We start from the raw sequence: 20363 nt of genomic DNA on the forward strand, positions 1-20363 counted from the left end.
ATTACTCATTTCATTTAAAATGATTTTATACTGCATTATTGAATGTCTATTCAATAAAGCACTGAATATCATTAAGTGCTGAGAATATGGAAAGTAAATGTGCATGTAAGTAAATGTGAAAAACGAAATTACCTGCCAACACATTTCAGTTTACTTCCTAATCTATCCACTATGAAAATGAAGAAGAATCTCTGACTGAGTTGTTTTTTAAAAGCCAAGCTGCATGTCTTTTAGTGTAAAAGGAGGATTTGTGTATGTTTATTTGTGATATTGTTCAGCTTTGGGGTTAAAATAGTGTATCACGGCTAAGATTTTCATCCAGGAACATGAGACTCATTGATTTATTAATTCATTTATTAAATAAAGCCCCACTTATTTAAACATGTAATTCTTAAATGTAGCGTTCTTAAAAAAATGCAAGCATTATCTGATTATGCATACTTCTAACTGTGTACTGCTCTGACTATAAGTACTTCATCTGCACCTCTGTCTTATTATGCTGTGATCACTGTCTGTGCACGTTACTCTCTTATTTGCCATAAGATTTTACGTTCTTGACTATGGTTGTATAATTCTGTTCTTGTGTAAATTCCCTTCTTCTTGGATTTTGCATTTCTATGTAAATTTACCTGGATTTTGATTATAGATTCACTTGTAATTAAGTCTGCTAGTATTATAAATCCATCAGCCAGTGTTACTAATGCTTTGGGTAAAGCCTTTATAAAGCACTCTTAACCTACTGCCTCTGACTCCCCACACTTACAAACAGAGGCCGTGATAACATGCCTTAGAGTAATGCAAAATGACTCATTAGTGACGTTCACTGCTCGAAAGGAAAAGATGCACAACGATCCTTCATTTGGGCAAAGTTGTCCACCAATCCATGAATGAATTCAAGTGATAGCATAGCAAAGGCAGGCAAGCAGAAGAGTGTTTTTAGCTACACTCGCAGTTAGCTATGTTTTTCTCTTGAACCTCTCTGGATTGAAGGAGCAGTTTTTGTCCTTTCCGGACTGAATGATGTCGAAATCCTCTGGCTGGTGTGTCCCAAACATTTAATCTCTAATTTCTGCTCTAGCGGCAGGGTACCAAATTTAACTCTTATTACATTTTCGACTTGACTCATTATATTGCCTCGCTATTATGAGTGGCTACCATAACTGATGAGGAACAGTGGCTAGCTGCATAGCAACGCCCATACCATAAACAACATATAATAAAAACATCTGGACGTATGTAAATTTATTATTTTTTATTGACTATTCTCAGCATGGGGCCAACGTGATCATACCCCACAGCTGGCAGAGTGTTTTTTAACTGCTCATCTGGTTAGACAAGTGCTGACAGGCCAGCTCCATGCTCACCAAACGAAGACTACTAGGAGAAGTAGGTTGGCTACTGGCATTTACATAACAGGTACGGACAGACAGCCCTACCATTGTTATATGTAATAAATGCACAACAATGTTAGTTATATATATATAGGGGTCTCTGCACTTGCATACTCCCCTGGGAACAAATGCTGAAGAACACCAACCTAAAATTAACATGCAAAGGTATATCTTGAACGCTCTACCACATACTGATAGCTTCCATAAATAGTACATTTGCAGAGTAAAGTTTTCCTTTTATTGCATATACACGTTTATCCTCGACTAGCACAACACTGCAAGACTAAACAAGCACTTACACAAAATGGTGTCAGTATGTTTAGTTATAGTTCATTTGTGGCTGCTACTAACATAAACATCAATGACAAAAGAAAGATGCTTCTTTATTGCCTTTTCTTCAAGTATGCTAGCATGCCGGTCCATGTGTGTTGTAGATCAGTGGGGGCAGGACTGCTATTCATAGCAACAGTCAATCAATGAGAAAGATCTGTGAACGACGAATCATTTCTGCAGTGTGCGAATGTCACTTTGTGAGTTCAGACCTTGCCTTCAGCATGGTGGTAGTAAGAGAGAAGACTGATTGAGGGAGGTGGGTAGAACTCTGGGCTAGAGTTCTGGTCAGCTTCTACTGGTAGCTAGAAGGCCAGATCCCCCCAGTCCGCCCCATAGCTGAAGTAGGATTGATGCAGGACTGAGGAACAGAGAGGAGATGGGGTGGCAGTGGGGATTTCAATCACTTTGTCAGGGGAATGGAAGCTGAGGATGTGGATTTGTAGGAGGTTAGACTCGAAGAAGGAGGGGTTTCAGGCATGTTCCTCCCCCCAAACTTCAGTTATAACATATCTACATATAGTGAAGAATAAAAACATCACTAAACATGCAATAAACAGCCCTTAGCTACTAAAAACTGAAGAAAAATGAAAAGGTAAATAACCAACTCGGTCAGTAAACTAAACATGATTGATAAAAAGACTACTCTTAAATAAAATGTTAAGAGCAAGAGCATTCATGCCTACACACAGCAGTACAGTTTATGCTGCAAAATTAATGCAGTTCTGTTTTACAAGCTAAACAGTATTAGCTAAACAGCTAAAGGCTGTCTATTCTTACCCATTTTCACTGTGTAGCTGTTACATTTGAAATCCATGCCTATCAAGGGCAGCCAGGTAAGGAATTTGGCCACTGGTCATCGATAACAGGCACTTTTGAACTTATCCATATTCCATATTCTCTGTAATTGGACTGTGTTCTGTCATCATTAGAGTAGGCTGACCAGTTCAGTGGATAGATAACAACTAATTATCAAACAAACAAAAGCAGAACTTACCAGCTTTCAGTCTTTGCTCCTCTGAGTTCTTACATGTTGTCACTCCTCATCAGGTCACAAGCAAAAATCATATTTCTACAAATTTTACTTAAAAGTAGTGGTTTTATTTGATTGATTTATGTAGTGGTGATGTGGAAACAGGTCAGACTAACTTTTTAGTAATATTTGACATGGAAAATTAAAAATGCCTGCATTCCTAAAAAAAAAAAAAGTCAAATGGCTCTCATGAAATGACAGTGAAAGTGAATTAAAAAGTGTTTGTGTTCATAACTGGTAACAAAACGAGCATTTAGACCATACAATAGTGAGAATAAAGAGTAGCACTATTGTGCAAATAGGATCAATGTGCAACTAGGGCACAAAAAAATAAAATACTAAGAAAACAAAAAAAAACAAACAAGAAACCCACAGACCCCCTAACCCTCTAAAACCCACACTGCCCACATCCACCATCCAACACCACCCCCAACCAAGCCTAGCCCAACCCATCAAAATATGGTGACAAGAGTCTGTCATGGTTTAATTGTTTGAGCAAAAGGTATTTGACTAAAATGCACAATATAAAGAAATAATAACTTTAAAATGTTCAAAATGATCAAATGTTGAACAATCTGACATAAAGTACATCCAAAAAATCACCTGTTGTGGGTATTATCAACTTTAACTACTGTTGTATTTATATGCAGTTTAAATGTCATGGGCAAAATAATAAAAAAGTAAATAGAACATAACTTTGAACCCAGTATTTATTATTATTAGTTAAAGGTTAAAAAGTATAGTGTTCATCGTAGTTTATAGAACATAAAAAGTGTTCAATAGAAAAGTGTTTGTGAAGTCAATACATTTTAAAATGATAATTATTTATATCACAACAAAATATATATTTATAATACAATGGAATTATAATAATAATTTCAATAAAATGAAGGAAAATGATATAAAATGATTTATTCACATGTGAAATTGACAGAGGTACAGTGATTTACAGTAATTATGACATTCTACATGAATATATGTGAAATAAGCACTGCTTACAGAGTAGTTATCATGACAGTAGTTTCCAAGGTTTGATTGTTTCTACTGATGAGTCTTTACCTGTGCGTACACAGGCTGATCACTGCTGTTCTTCGTTTTGCTTCTTCTTGAGGAGGAAGACTGAGCAAAGCTTAGAGCTGCATAGTTCAAGACATCTTCAGCCTGACAGACCACACAATCAAATATATTATACATAGAGAATAACATTGCATTTCAGAATCTGTAATAAACCAAGCATCAGTATTTTTGATAAGAATAACTGATAAACACAAAGGCAATAGTAAGTTTAAAGTTTAGCTGTACACTTTATAATCATTTCTTTATTTAATATGAACATTAAGGCTGTAAAATATTTAAATAATTAATTGTAATTACACACATGATTATAAGTTTATCACAATAAGTCACTTTTGTTGTAAATGCTGAAATTTTCTCATAGAGAGTCTTTACTCCATGTAAAACCCAGTGCATTTTGTTATATCTATATGTAATTACAAAATAAGCATCATCAGAATGTATTTAATACATTATTTTCATCAGATAAACACAGGATTTGCATCAACCTGACCATAAAAGAAATGAAAATAAGGTGAACACATTTTCTAATTTTCGAATTAGACCGATGTTCAATAAGAACAACACTTCAGAGCCAAACAGAGAGCATATATGATAATATACATCATATATACTGTCAGTGGTTCCAACTCATTCAGGACTGTAGCCTCTTGCTCTCATACCACTATGTTATGTCTTGTTTTGAGCGGAGCTGGAGCTTTCCACGTTGCTGTCTGCTTGTATATTTATTCCGTGTAGTCTGCTGAAAGCGTACTCAAGTTCTAAAGTTAATGATATGACTGATATTGCCAGCTCCAGCTATGTGATTAACTTGTAAATGATACTTAGGACTCCATGTACTTCAGTGACAAACAAATTTACCACATGGCAGTAGATGAAAACAGCTTATCAGATCTATCAAAAGAGCCATCAATGCCACTCTGCGTTTTCAAAGCTGTATTTGAAGTAGAGGGCTGCAGTCACAGAGGTAATCATAGTAAGTTACAGCACGCAAGCAGCTCAGCTTCAGGCTGAAACTCTGGGTCATTCAAAGTTGTTAAAAACCATAGTGGTGTTAATTTATCATGTTAATTATAACGTTTCTGTATTTTGAAAAACTTAAAAGAAAGTAAAATAATCACCTGATTTACTTGAACTCTGTCACGTTCAGCAGCATCTTCAACATATAACAAGTAAATCATTTAAACATATTGCATCAATATGGCAACAATGTATAAAAATTGCCGAATACATTCAATAGAAATATGAATTATCTAGTTAACAATAAAACCTACTTTTATGATGACTGATGTGTAATTTTCTGCACAGAAATAAAACCACAACCATGAAGATGATGTTTGACGCTGATAAAACTAGAACAGCGGGATCCAAAACAGCCTTCTCTATAATAATCAAGATATCAGAGCATTAGCACTTAAAATTAAAATTAATGTAATGCATCATAAACAAATACAACCTATGCTCAAATAGAACTAAAACATCGCAATAACATAAACATTACAACTCTAAATGGCTATTTCACTGTATATCACCATGTACACCAACACTGCTGCACAACAAAAGCACTAAGAAATCCATATCATAGATCTAAAATTCTGAGATTATTACATTGTATCTGGGGTTTTTATCTTACCTGCAAAGTCCAGTTTGGTTCCGTTCCCAAAGATGATCTCTCCACACATGAGCACAGCACAGTAGTAAGTTCCAGCATCAGAGAGGCTGAAGTTTCTCTTGGGGAGTTTGTAGACACAGCTCTGTGTAGGAGAATCAGTCTCAGAGCTTTTCTTACACTCATCACTCCTGTTTCCATGAGTGTAAATGATTCCTGGATGAGATTCTCCTGATCCATGTCTGAACCAGTACACACTGTGTTCTCCTGCAGACGTATCTGTGAGTATTGAACACTGCAAAGTTGTATCTCCTCCCAGTTCAACAGGATCTGATACAGGAGGCTGGAGAACAGCAGAGATAGTTGAAGATGAACCTAAAGAGAGTATAATGTTACTGATTATTAGATTCAAAATTTCTTTAATAAAAGCAGACTATAGTAGACTATCACCTACCTTTGAGGACTAAAACTGTACAGTCTAATAATGCAGTGTCTGTATAGTCTGCAGCCACGCAGTAGTATGTTGCTGAATCAGATGGTTCTGCATTTGAGATACTCAGAGTAAAACTACTTTGTTCTCTTAATGCATTAAAGCGGCCGCTCTCGTGGAAACCATTATAATATTTAACTGTTGTAGAACGATAAGCATAAGCAATGACAAGAGGCTTTTCTCCTGGAGTTTGTTTGAGCCATGTAGTCGCCATCACGTCAAAAGTGGCAAAAGGGCAGTTCAGAGTAATATTTTCTCCATTTTGAATGTGTTTCAGCCCATCTGCACAGGGAACGTCAATCTTTGAGGCGCCGCCTGAAGGAACACAGAAAGGAATCTCACTAAAAGCTCTAAATAAGACACTATAGAAATGTATATTCTTAAGATATTTTTCTTAAGAAAAAATAATACTTAAACCGTTAAACCGTACCTAATGTTGATGAGAGCAAAATGATTACATAAAAGCAAAGCATTGCCAAACTCTTCACGTAATATTTCTCCTGAAGAAAAAGATTAAAAAAAAATTTAAAATGATTGTTATATATATATATTATATATATATATATATATATATATATATATATATATATCACTGGTGTTGTAATCAAACCTCATATCTCCAAAATAAAATTATGACTTTACATGTAAGTCAATGTAATCAAATCAAAGTAATGTTGGTCTTTTGGTCCATTCATCATTAAATTTATATACAATGTAAAGGGCAACAGGCAATTTTCCAGTTATGTCAAAGCTGAATACCAACAAAAACAGATACGAGGTTTTGTTCAGATATATATATACACACACACATATAGAATAAAGTATATGGTATGTGGTTACTTACAGTGTTTGTAGGACAGGAGTAATCGAGTAGTCTTTTGAGTGGTAGGTACGTCTGCATCTCTTTGCACTTAAAACTTCTACAAGAGCAGCTTGTACTGAGAGCTGACTGGCTCCTATAACAGGAAGTTGAACTGGGCCCCGAGCTCACACATCACTGGGTATAAATATAGTACAAAATATGCAAATCACTACTGCTGGATTACACACCTGATTTAGCCAAAGGAATCTCACCAATATAAATGTCTCAAGATTTCAAATTCAGATTTCTGTTACAGGTTGTCTCATAAAATATTTCAACAATATTATCTATTTTAGTGTTAACCAATTATGATTGATTTGTGTTTAACGAATTTGATTAAACACAGCCGAGGCTCATCAGAGATCATAAGATCATAAGATTTCTTTGCAATAATGTGAGAAATTTAGTTAGATACATAGATAGATAGATAGACAGATAGACAGATAGGTAGATAGAGGTAAACATAATTCTTAAGGTCTAATTCTGTATGTTTTATTGACTTATATAGTACACTACAGTCTCTTTCCCATAGTAAAGGAGCACATTTGTACCTTTTAATAACTTAATGCTTTTAAGTAGAAGAATAAGGTAAAAAGCCTGATGTCAAGAGGGGGTTTATAGAGTAAATGTAACTTAAATATAACTGCAACTGAACGGTGCAATTATGTTGCTTACTGAAAAAAACTAAAGATGTATCCTTGAGGTTATCAAACCAGTGAAAGTGTTTGTATTTTGAAATTACACATATTTACATATAAGAGGAACAAATAAAAGTAAGACAAAGTGCAGAAATCAACTCAAATATTCACATGTTGTGGTGTGTGTTATGATGTATTGCAGTTAATGTGAATGAACACCAACATGTGTATAACAATCATTAACGTGGTAAGTTATTTATTTGTGTGGAAAAATGTGTTTGCTCTGATAGACTGATAATGAGACAACATGCTGCATTGTGTAGCCCGAATGCTGTCAGCAGAGAAAAAGCGCCTCCTAGAGCTCCTTAGTGGAATGGGCTGGTGGTTTACTGTTGTTCCTGCATATCACAGCATGAAGTGGATGGGCAGACTTGTGCAAAATGTTCTCCAGTTTTGCTGTCATCGTCTTCTCTGTCGCTGCTTCCAGTGAGTTCAGAGTCAGTTCGGTGATGGTGCTGTATTTCTCTGATCAATTTATTGAGACAGCTGGCTTCCACTGCAGTGGCACTGTTCCCCAACCAGACAACCACATAGAAAAGATCGTTGGCCTTCATAGATTACTGGATACAGTAACCCTGGATACAGTAAGCTGAACAACTGCCCGTCCTGTGTGGTCTGATGCTGTTCCTTCATCTGCCTTGATTGGGTGCCTTTAGAAACAGAAAACATTACCCAATGTCCTATTGTAATAAGTGAAAACATGAGACAGGTAGGTAGGGGTACAGGGATGTGAAGTCAGGGCTGGTTTATTGGTAGGGGTGTGGGGATGGGGAGTAGGCCTGGTTCATTGGCAGGGGCATGGGGAGTGGGGCTTTTTCATTTGTAGAGTCATGGGGATAGGCAGATAGGGATGGTTCACTGGTAAGAGTATGAGGATGGGGAGGCAGGGCTGGTTCATTGGTAGGGGTATAAGGATGGAGGAGATAGGGGTGCTTCCTTGGTAGGGGTATAGGGATGGGGAGATAAGGGTGGTTCAGTGGTAGGGGTATGAGGATGGAGGAGATAAGGCTGGTTCCATGGTAGGGGTATAGGGATGGGTAAAACAGGGCTGGTTAATTGGTAGGGGTGTGGGAATGGGGAGACAGCGCTGGTTCATTGGTAGGGGCGGGGGTGTGAGGAGACAGGGCTAGTTCATTGGTAGGGGAATGGGGATGAGGACACAGGACTGGTTCATTGGTAGGAGTGTGGGGGTGAGTAGACAGGGCCGGTTCATTGGTAAGAGTATGGGGATGGGGAGACAGGGCTGGTTCATTGGTAGGGGTATGGGGTGAGGAGACAGGGCTGGATCATTGGTAGGACTGTGGGGATGGGGAGCCAGGGCTGGTTCATTGGTAGGGGTATGGGGTGATGAGACAGGGCTGGTTCATTGGTAGGCATTTGGGAATGGGAAAGACAGGGCTGGTTCATTGGTAGGGGTATGTGGATGAGGAGACAGAGCTGGTACATTGGTTGGGGTATGGGGTGAGGAGACAGGGCTGGTTCATTGGTAGGGCTATGGGGGTGAGGAGACAGGGCTGCTTCATTGGTAGGGGTATGGGGATGAGGAGACAGGGCTGGTTAATTAGTAGGGGTATAGGATGGGGAGACAGGGTTGGTTAATTGGTAGGGCTATGGGGAAGGGGAGACAGGGCTCGTTCATTGGTAGGGCTATGGGGATGGGGAGACAGGTCTGGTTCATTGGTAGGAGTATGGGGATGGGGAGACAGGTCTGGTTCATTGGTAGGGCTATGGGGAAGGGGAGACAGGGCTCGTTCATTGGTAGGGCTATGGGGATGGGGAGACAGGTCTGGTTCATTGGTAGGAGTATGGGGATGAGGAGACAGGGCCAGTTCATTGGTAGGGGTATAGAGATGGGGAGACAGGGCTGGTTTATTGGTAGGGCTATGGGGAAGGGGAGACAGGGTTGGTTCCTTGGTAGGGCTATAGGGAAGGGGAGACAGGGTTTGTTCATTGGTAGGGGTATGTGGATGGGGAGACAGGGTTGGTTGATTGGTAGGGGTATGTGGGTGGGGAGACAGGGCTGGTTCATTGGTAGGGCTATGGGGAAGGGGAGACAGGGCTGGTTAATTGGTAGGAGTATGGGGATGGGGAGACAGGGCCGCTTCATTGGTAGGGGTATGGGGAAGGGGAGACAGGGTTGGTTCATTGGTAGGGGTATGTGGATGGGGAGACAGGGCTGGTTCATTGGTAGGGCTATGGGGATGGGGAGACAGGTCTGGTTCATTGGTAGGGCTATGGGGATGGGGAGACAGGGCTGGTTCATTGGTAGGGGTATGGGGATGGGGAGACAGGGCTGCTTCATTGGTAGGGCTATGGGGATGGGGAGACAGGTCTGGTTCATTGGTAGGAGTGTGGGGTGAGGAGACAGGGCTGGGTACAAGTCGGTATAGCAATTTGATATGAATGTGACATAAACACTTATAGTACGTTTACCATGTACTTTTACTTTTGACCATTTCATGAGGTTTACACTAAGCATCACTGAGTGAGTTTTCAATTTATTATATCACCTTAAAAACATTCATTAATGTGTATGTTTTAGTCATTACCGAATGGATTTAATGAATGTTTCAAAACTAATATGTATTAGTGAAGTGTTACTGTATTATTTATGATTTTTCCATGAATACAAATGTACATGTAATTTGAATATATTTGTGATCTTGGTTATAACCAGCTGAGTTTAGATAAACAAACTGGATGCACACACACACACACACACACACACACACACACACACACACACACACACACAAATATCACAATCTCTAATTTCTAACTAAAGAATAGAATAGAACATATATATATATATATATACTATTTAGTATGTATGTAGTTGAGACTGTGCAACATCTTGCAAGTGGTCAGTGTTAAAATCTTTTCTGGTGTTTCTTGAACAGCAGTGTCATTTGATCCTTGTCTTTCACACACACACACCAAAAATATAAAATTTGTGTAAAATTATTTTTATTTTATTAACAATCATGTTTAACAGTTTAGCAACAAAAAGACAGTTTCATTAGAAATTAGAAAATGTATTAGGCCCCAGTCAGCAAACACTGCATTAGCAACATAAGAATGATTTTGTAAGCTTTAGAAAGTTCAGTTTTGTTGGTAGTAAATGACCAGAGAGTGCACATCCGCCTCTTTAATCTGCTGTGGTTCATTGTTGAAACTTCCTGCTGCAAAGTTGAAAGCTTCATCACATGCAGCCTGTGGAAAGAGGCACTCTTTAATATGCTATAGTGCTAAAAAGAACTGAGCAAAGTGTGAGTTCATCAGAACAGTTAGAAGAAAAGCAAAATAGTCACCTGGTGTGCCTGGACTGTGTGACCAACAGCATCTTCAATAAATAAACAAACACAAGTAACAAAAGTAAATAACAAACATGTTATATTATTAAACAGCTTGTAAAAATCTAAAAAGAAAGGACATTCATTAACAAAAAAAAGTACATTAATCAAAATCAAAACAAAAAAAATCAAACAATGATCAGTCTCAGTGTAAAACCTACCGTTATGATGACTGCTGTGTTTTCTGCACAGAAATAAAATCACACTCAGGGATATGATGTTTGATGCTGCTAATACAAGAATCACTGGATCCAAAACTCCCTTGTCTATGATTAAAAAGCAGATTCTAATAATTTATTCAACATCAATAAACTTCAATAAATGTTATGTAGAATTTAAAAATCACTAAGAAAAAAACAGCTGTTTAAGAAAAATCGAAATAACATATCAGCATAAACCAGCATACAAAAGTTAGGAATTACTGACCCATAGTCTAGCTACATGCTGAATACAGTGCAGAGAAAATTTGATATGAAGTTTCAGTGTTTGAGAGCACGAGGCATGCTGTCACTTTACTAAACAAACCGTGGATTGCCAAAATTCATGGTGGTCTCCACCAAACTAGTGAATTTAACATCACGGCATGCTTTTCTCAGCGCACATCAGCGCTTAATCAGCCTGTTTAACATTTGACTCTTTATAGATCATTCTTCATACATGCAGTAGGAGCTGCTGATTATAATAATGACAGATGAGCAATAACAAACATTTTATTTTAAAACATAGACCACAGAACTTGTTTTTGATAAGCTGGGCCAGACATGATGGGCGACCTGATTGGTGTACCTCAAACTGACGTGAAATTAAATCCATCATAAAGAAGTAGAGATTATGTGAGGTCTATTTTTATTACTCTGATTGCAGTACATGTAGGTACTAAGTGTCTGCATTTCAATGATGCACAGTTAGTAACATAATTATATCAAGACTATAAGTGAGCGATAGATCTGATTTTTATTCCATAGGCTAATGAAAGCTAAAAAATAAAAACAGGTAGCTTAATTGAAGTAAATGTCAAAGTAACAGAGTTCTTGTATCCCTGCTTAATATCTGATCCATCAAGGAATGCAGAGAACACCCACATATAAAATTTGGTGCACTTGCCAATGCATTGTGAAACCGACCAATCCTAATTACAGAGATACAATGTCACAAAAGTCCAAGCTACATTGGCAAGTTAACTAAGTGTGAAAACAGCCTAAAACTAGTCTTCAACTCTGCAGCACTTTTGCTCTTCAAAACTAAACTTGTTGCATTTTAGTGGCATGCAAAGCGGTCACACTTTCACGAGGGACAAGATTTGCTTGGAAGTAATGAAAATGTGTATTTGTTACACACCTGTGCCCTCTGACACCAGCGCTTTGACAGAAGCAATTTTGTGTAATGATACATACATTGTCTTTTAAAAGGAATATTAGCCCCTTTTAAAAGACCATGTTTAGTTTAGTCGGCTAACCAATAAAGATCCACTGTGACGGCCTCATAAGAGTTTAGTGAATATATATTTAGTGACTGACTGAAGATCAACATTGTAGCTAATATTTTGATTCATAGTAAGCTAAAACAGGGCTGATCTGTATAAGTGTATCTGTATGTGTGCACTTAATGAATGTGTGTGTGTACCAGATACACAACAGTGTATGCATGTCTTGTGTAAGGTGGAAATAGCTCTTCAAAGATTTAAGAACTGTTAGCCTAATTACATTTATATTATTTATATGAAGAGGTCAGTAAACATATTTCAGGGGGTGCTCAATAATTTTCGTCTCCATCACCAACACTATTTCTTAAGACAGAAATAAATGTCATACATTTATGTCATATATTGGCACAAATTCCGAAAAGTTATATAGTGCATGTTTAAGTCTCATGTGTTATTTTAAGGGATTTAAATTATCTGCTCTTACCTACGACGTCCAGTTTAGTTCCATTCCCAAAGATGATCTCTCCACACATGAGCACAGCACAGTAGTAAGTTCCAGCATCAGAGAGGCTGAGGTTTCTCTTGGGGAGTTTGTAGACACAGCTCTGTGTAGGAGAATCAGTCTCAGAGCTTTTCTTACACTCATCACTCCTGTTTCCATGAGTGTAAATGATTCCTGGATGAGATTCTCCTGATCCATGTCTGAACCAGTACACACTGTGTTCTCCTGCAGACGTATCTGTGAGTATTGAACACTGCAAAGTTGTATCTCCTCCCAGTTCAACAGGATCTGATACAGGAGGCTGGAGAACAGCAGAGAGAGTTGAAGATGAACCTAAAGAGAGAAAAATGTTACTGATTATTAAATGAGATGTAAATGTCAGGTTTACAGTGTAGAAAGATTTGTTTTTCAAAATTTATGGCATGTAATAAAAGCAGACTACAGTAGACTATCACCTACCTTTGAGGACTAAAACTGTACAGTCTAATAATGCAGTGTCTGTATAGTCTGCAGCCACGCAGTAATATGTAGCTGAATCAGATGGTTCTGCATTTGAGATACTCAGAGTAAAACTGCTTTGTTCTCTTAATGCATTAAAGCGGCCGCTCTCGTGGAAACCATTATAATATTTAACTGTTGTAGAACGATAAGCATAAGCAATGACAAGAGGCTTTTCTCCTGGAGTTTGTTTGAGCCATGTAGTCGCCATCACGTCAAAAGTGGCAAAAGGGCAGTTCAGAGTAATATTTTCTCCATTTTGAATGTGTTTCAGCCCATCTGCACAGGGAACGTCAATCTTTGAGGCGCTGCCTGAAAGAACACAGACATGAAAACTATATTTTAGATGCTATAGAAATCTATGTTCTTACCAAGTAAAATATACAAAATTAGCTGTAATAATGTTGAAAAGCAAAGAAAAATAATAATACCATACCTAATGTTGATGAGAGAAAAATAATGACATAAAATCGAATCATTGCCAAACTCTTCAAGTATTGTAGCTCCTGAAGAAAAAGATGAAAAAATATTTTCTTAAAAAAGTATTAAAAAAAGCATATATATCTCACTGCTGTTGGAAAAAAACCTCATTTCCAAAATGATGACTTTACAGGAAAAGGAAAAAAAAACATACTTTAATTTTTTTTATTAATTTATTAATTTTATTAATTAGTTTTTTATTAATTTTCAGTAGAATCATACTTTTTGGTCTTTTGGTCCATTCATCATGAACTTTACACAAAATGTTAAGGAAAACAGGCATTTTCAAACTATTACTGAAAAAATTAAAAGGTTTTGTTCCGACAATATACATATACACATATATATTATATATATATATTATATATATATATACATATATATATATATATATATATATATAGAGAGAGAGAGAGAGAGAGAGAGAGCATGCAGTTATATACTTACAGTTTTTGTTATAGGACAGGAGTAATCGAGTAATCTTTTGAGTGGTAGGTACGTCTGCATCTCTTTGCACTTAAAACTTCTAAAACAGCAGCTTTCTAATGCTGTACTGAGAGCTGACTGGCTCCTATAACAGGAAGTTGAACTGGGCCCCGAGCTCACACATCACTGGGTATAAATATAGTACATAATATGCAAATCACTACTGCTGGATTACACACCTGGTAATTCTGATCTAGTTCTGTATGTTTAATTGAGTTATACTCTTTCCCAGAGTAAAGGAGCACATTTATACCTTGTAATAACTGAACTCTTTTAAGTAGAAGCATAAGGTAATAAGCCAAATGTCAGTAGGGGGTTTATAGAGAGAGTTTATAAAAATAACTGTAACAGAATATGGTACAATTATGATACTTAACTGAAAAAACTAAAGACGTATCCTTGAGATCATCAAACCAGTGAAAGTGTCTGTACTCTGAATCTACAAACATTTACACATACAAAGAGCAACAAATAAAAGTACGACAAAGTGCAGAAATCAACATCAACTCAAATATTCACACACTGTGGTGTGTGTTATGATGTGTTGCAGTTAATGTGAATGAACACCAGCATGCATAACAATCATTAACATGTGGAAAGTTATTTATTTGTGTGGAAAAATTGTGTTTGCTCTGATAGACTGATAATGAGATAAAATGCTGCATTAGCCTGAATGCTGTCGGCAGAAAAAGCGCCTCCTAGAGCTCCTTAGTGGAATGAGCTGATGGTTCATTGTTGTTCCTGCATATCATGGCATGAAGTGGATGGGCAGATTTGTGCAAAATATTCCCTAGTTTTGCTGTCATCGTCTTCGCTGTCGCTGCCTCCAGTGAGTTCAGAGTCAGTCCTGTGATGGTGCTGTTTGTTCTGAGGCAGTTGGTATCCCCTGCAGTGGCACCAGATAACCACATAGAAAAGAATGCTGGCCTTTATAGACTACAGAGACTGGATGCAGTAGCCCTGGATACAGTGAGCTGGATACGGCTGAACAACAACATCCTGTGCAGTCTGATGCTGTTCCTTCATCTGCCTTGATCGGGTTCCCCTGCTGGTCACCATCTGGACCAGTTGACCGCCATGGAACTTCTTGCTGCCCAATGTCGTGCAGAAAGCCTCACCTGCATGGACTGACCCTTCTGATACTGCTGCATGCACAGACTCGAAGTATTTAATCATAGCCATTGTTTTACTTTCCTCACATTACTCTGAGCACTTCTCATATCCATACTAACAGACCATCATTACAGGCTTGTGACAGTGTCACTGATGTTCATGAATCTATGTGCTATGATTCTATCAGTAATTACTGTTTTTTACTGGTAACAGTGGCTGATTTTTACAGATCTGTTTCTCATAGTTACTCTGATAGGCCTCTAACCATAGTCATAAGTTATCATTGCTTAATCTAAATACTTCTGTACATTTTTTTTGTTTTATTATTTTGTTTTGTTTTTTAGTTTTCTCTATTTTAATATTTTATGTCATGGTAAAATGTGGAAATATGCTCATATTGCTCTTATGTTGTTGTTTTGCCATCTTGTGTCAACCCGAGTAGGATGGGCTCCCCTTTAGAGTCTTGGTTCCTCTCAAGGTTTCTTCCTATATACCTCACATGACTCCTGACCTTTCCTCGTGCTCCAGCCAGCACTCCCAGTCACCAGAATACTAACTCTGTTCACCTGTCCTGTTGTCATGTGACCATAGTAGTTTAATATATAAGCTCAGGCTTTAGCATAGACTAGTTGTGAGGTATTGCATCTATCTAGATCTACTGAGTGTTCTATTGTGTTTATTATTATTCCTGTGTATGACCATGTTTGCCTGTTTATCGACTCTGCCTTTTGCCTGACCCTTTGTGGACTGTTTTGCCTTCTGTTATGTTTGTCTTTTTGTGTTGGCTGTCTTTTTTGGATTTGACCCACACCTGTTTATTGACCATGAAGCTGATATTTATTTTAACAGTAAAGCCTCTTTTTCTCCTTTTAACTGCAAGCATCTGAATTCTTCTGGCACATTCCACAATACATATACATGTACATATATGTGTCAATAACAGGAACAACAGTGCCAACAGAAAATAAAAGCCTAGAATAAGAAAGGCTATTGGATACACAAAGTACACCTACGTCACATGTATGAAAAAAGCAGCTTATTGGATTATGTTACATACAGAAAGGTGACAACTTAAAGAAAAATAAGAGTAACCGAGTGTTTTTGTAAGATGTTAGGCCAACACAAATTGCTTCATTGTGCCTTGGCAGAGATTCTACAAGTCTCTGGAACTATACTAGAAGTATGCAGCACTGTTATTCCAAAAGACATTCCCTTAATTGTTGTTTTGATGATGGTGATGGTGAGAATGCTGTCTAATTTGTCAATCCAAAATCTCCTATAGATGTTCAACTGGGTTGAGATCTGGTGACTGTGAAGGCCATAGCATATGATTTACATCATTTTCATACTCATCAAACCATTCTGTGATGCCTTGTTCCCTGTGGGAAGGGGCATTGTCATCCTGGAAGATATCACTCCTATCAGGGTAGAAGTCTTTGTCATAAGATAAAGATGATCATACAGAATGTCTGATCATAATTTGTATTGATTTGCAGTGACCCTGGTCGGTAAGGGGACAAATCGACCCAATCTATTCCAGCGAAATGCTTCTTACATCATAATAGAGCCACGGGACCCTCTCAACAGGTGTGCTGGGAGCAGGAGGAACACTAAAATGTGCAGGGCAGGGGCTAATCCATGACCAGTGACCTTTGCAGTTGTGGGGAGACGTGCTGACATCCGTCACTGACATTCTCAGTCGCCTGAGGAACAGTTGCTTTTCTGCTTTTACTTACATATGGCACTAATGCAGAAGCATCACAGACAGTGAAGTGCACTTTCATACCACAATTTCCTGTTTACTGATGTTTTTCCTACAGATCTACATGCAGAGGTCACTTTAGACACGAAAGCCACTTCAGCAGGCAGCCTTTGTGACCAACTTTTTCTGACATTCTCACCCCAGTAATGAAGTCTCTTATGCTTGAACCCCAATATGTTTCATCAGTGGATGGCCCATAGATGTGTTTCATTGATATTAGTGCACAACAACACTGTTCAGATGGGCTTAAATCAGAGGTGGGGAACTGAGGGTGAAATCTTTATTTCTCTGCTCTTACACACCAACAGTTAAACTCCAGTTACATTTAGCATGATTTCCCCAACCACGAGGCATAAACTCTAAATATTCATCACTAAAAATCTAACTGGAGTAGAAGTTCATCATTTTGCATGAATTTAATAATAGAAATCCTTAGTAGTTGAAGCCAAAAAGCTATAAAATAATGTGTCATAGTTTACAGGAAATGAATGAATAAATACACAAATGACCACATTTTTTTAATGGTAAAGTATTTGTGAAATCAGCAAATTTTAATATTCAACTATTCACATAGATACAAACAACAACTATATGTATGTATATATATATATATATATATATATATATATATATATATATATACATATATATATTGTTATTATAGCAAAATGAAACTAAATGTAGTTATCACATGGGAAAACCGACACATACAGAAATACAGGAACTTCTATAAATCATGACATTATGTAACATTTGTGAAATGAGCACAGTTTAGTAGTTATGATGACAGTAGGTTTCCAGGTTTGATTGTAACTCTGATGTTGTTTCTACTGATGGGTCTTTACCTGTGCGTACACAGGCTGATCACTGCTGTTCTTTGTTCTGCTTCTTCTTGAGGAGGAAGACTGAGCAAAGCTTAGAGCTGCATAGTTCAAGACGTCAGTATCTTCAGCCTGATAGACCACACAATCAAATATATTATACATAGAGAATAACATGACATTTCAGAATGTGTGATAAACCAAGCTCCAATATTTTTAATTAGAATGACTGATAAACACAAAGGCAATAGTAAGTTTAAAGTTTAGATGTACACTTTATAATCAGTACTACATTTAATATGAACATTGGGGCCATAAAATGATTAAAATAATTAATTGCAATTAAACACATTACTATATGTTTATTACAATCAGTCACTTTTGTTGTAAATGCTGACATTTTCTCATAGAGAGTCTTTACTCCATGTAAAACCCAGTGCTTTTTTTTTATATCTATATGTAATTATAAAATAAGCATCATCGGAATGTATTTAATACTTTCAGCCTTACCCTGACCCTAATCTGCTTTCCACTTTGCTATTGCTTTTGTTATTTTGCTATTGGTTGATTTATCTACAGCTTTTCAGTGAGCAAAGTCCAGTGTTAGTCTGCTGAATATGTCCTTTGGTGATAATGTTAATGATCTTACAGATACTGCTGCACTAGCAGGTTTTGCTTGTGATGATGCTTCAAACTCAATGAACTTAAGTGATAAACACAAATTTACGGCATGATAATAGATAGAAAACACTTTGGTTTTATCAAAACAGCCATCACTAGAATTCGCTATTTAATAGCTTTTCAGTGAAAGTAGAGGGCTGCGGTCAAGGACTCAATCATGGCAAGTTACAGTACATGAGCAGCTCAACTTAGGCTGGATCATTATATGGATGATTTGAAGGTGTTAAAAGACATAGTGATGTTAATTTATCACGTTAATAACATGATACATTTGACACTACTAATTTATAATAATTCATGCACACTCATAAGACAACGTTTGGGCGCTTCTGGTCACATCTTTTGTTGATTTTCTATTTGAAAATATGTTACCACATCTTCTACAGAGGACAGACTTCTGCACATTTTAATACAGAACTACTATTTATTGGCTGAATGTAACATATTGTGTATTTTCTCTGTACAGGATGTATTAACTTACATAAATCAACAAAACATAATTTTTAGAGGTATTCAAACCTTTACAAATAATTGTACATTCTAAATTCACAAACAAAATAAATCTTACTGGATATTCACCAGACAATCCAATGTTGATTTATAGTGACATATTTTACATTTGGAACCCACAATAAAATTACAAAGTTTTTGTATTTTGAGTGTAAAAAAAAAAGATAGAAGTAAATAAAATAATCACCTGATTTACTTGTACTATGTGACCTTCAGCAACACCTTCAACATAAAATAAGTAAATAATTTAAACATACTAAAAAAAATATGTAGAAAAAATGTGAAAATTACATTAAACAGTAATAAGAACTAAACAATCAAATCACAGCCTCATATGCATAAAACATACCTTTATAGTGACTGTTGTGTAATTTTCTGCACAAAAATAAAACCACAGCCATGAATATGATGTTTGATGCTGCTAAACCAAGAATTGCTGGATCCAAAACACCTTTCTCTACAATAAACAGGAAAAATTTTGATAATTGAATCATAATTTCTGATTAATGTAATTCAAACATCACATATTCATATTATTAGTCATTTACATCATATATCTTTGTACATTACATTATTACTGCATTGCAGATATTCTGATATAATTATATAATATGTATATATCATAATGATATCATTTTCTCTGGATTTGGCTTGAGACTATTAAAATGGATTGTAAATATCTGTTCTCACCTACAAAGTCCAGTTTAGTTCCGTTCCCAAAGATGATCTCTCCACACATGAGCACAGCACAGTAGTAAGTTCCAGCATCAGAGAGGCTGAGGTTTCTCTTGGGGAGTTTGTAGACACAGCTCTGTGTAGGAGAATCAGTCTCAGAGCTTTTCTTACACTCATCACTCCTGTTTCCATGAGTGTAAATGATTCCTGGATGAGATTCTCCTGATCCATGTCTGAACCAGTACACACTGTGTTCTCCTGCAGACGTATCTGTGAGTATTGAACACTGCAAAGTTGTATCTCCTCCCAGTTCAACAGGATCTGATACAGGAGGCTGGAGAACAGCAGAGAGACTTGAAGGTGAATCTAAAGAGAGAAAAAAGGTGAATTTTGATTGAGATGCAGATGTAGATTTCAGGTTAACAATGTAGAAGGATTTGTAGCAGACTGTAGTAGACTAACACCTACCTTTGAGAACTAAAACTGTGCAGTCTAATAATGCAGCATCTGAATAATCTGCACCTGCACAGTAATATGTAGCTGAATCAGATGGTTCTGCATTTGAGATACTC

The 20363-nt window shown here is 37.0% G+C and overlaps 1 protein-coding gene across 1 annotated transcript; it reads right to left on the reverse strand.

The window, feature by feature from the left end:
- Positions 1-17931: 17931 nt before the first annotated feature.
- On the reverse strand, positions 17932-20352 carry LOC118826133. The gene is made up of 6 exons (XM_036597020.1): positions 20314-20352; positions 20240-20255; positions 19807-20157; positions 19466-19573; positions 19313-19338; positions 17932-18057 (listed from the first exon to the last, which is right to left on the reverse strand). Exons 1-6 carry the CDS (start codon positions 20350-20352, stop codon positions 17932-17934), a joined length of 666 nt encoding a protein of 221 aa, XP_036452913.1.
- Between the last annotated feature and the right edge of the window lie 11 nt (positions 20353-20363).

This window comes from Colossoma macropomum, unplaced genomic scaffold (assembly GCF_904425465.1).
Source record: "Colossoma macropomum unplaced genomic scaffold, Colossoma_macropomum, whole genome shotgun sequence".
NCBI lineage: Eukaryota > Metazoa > Chordata > Actinopteri > Characiformes > Serrasalmidae > Colossoma > Colossoma macropomum.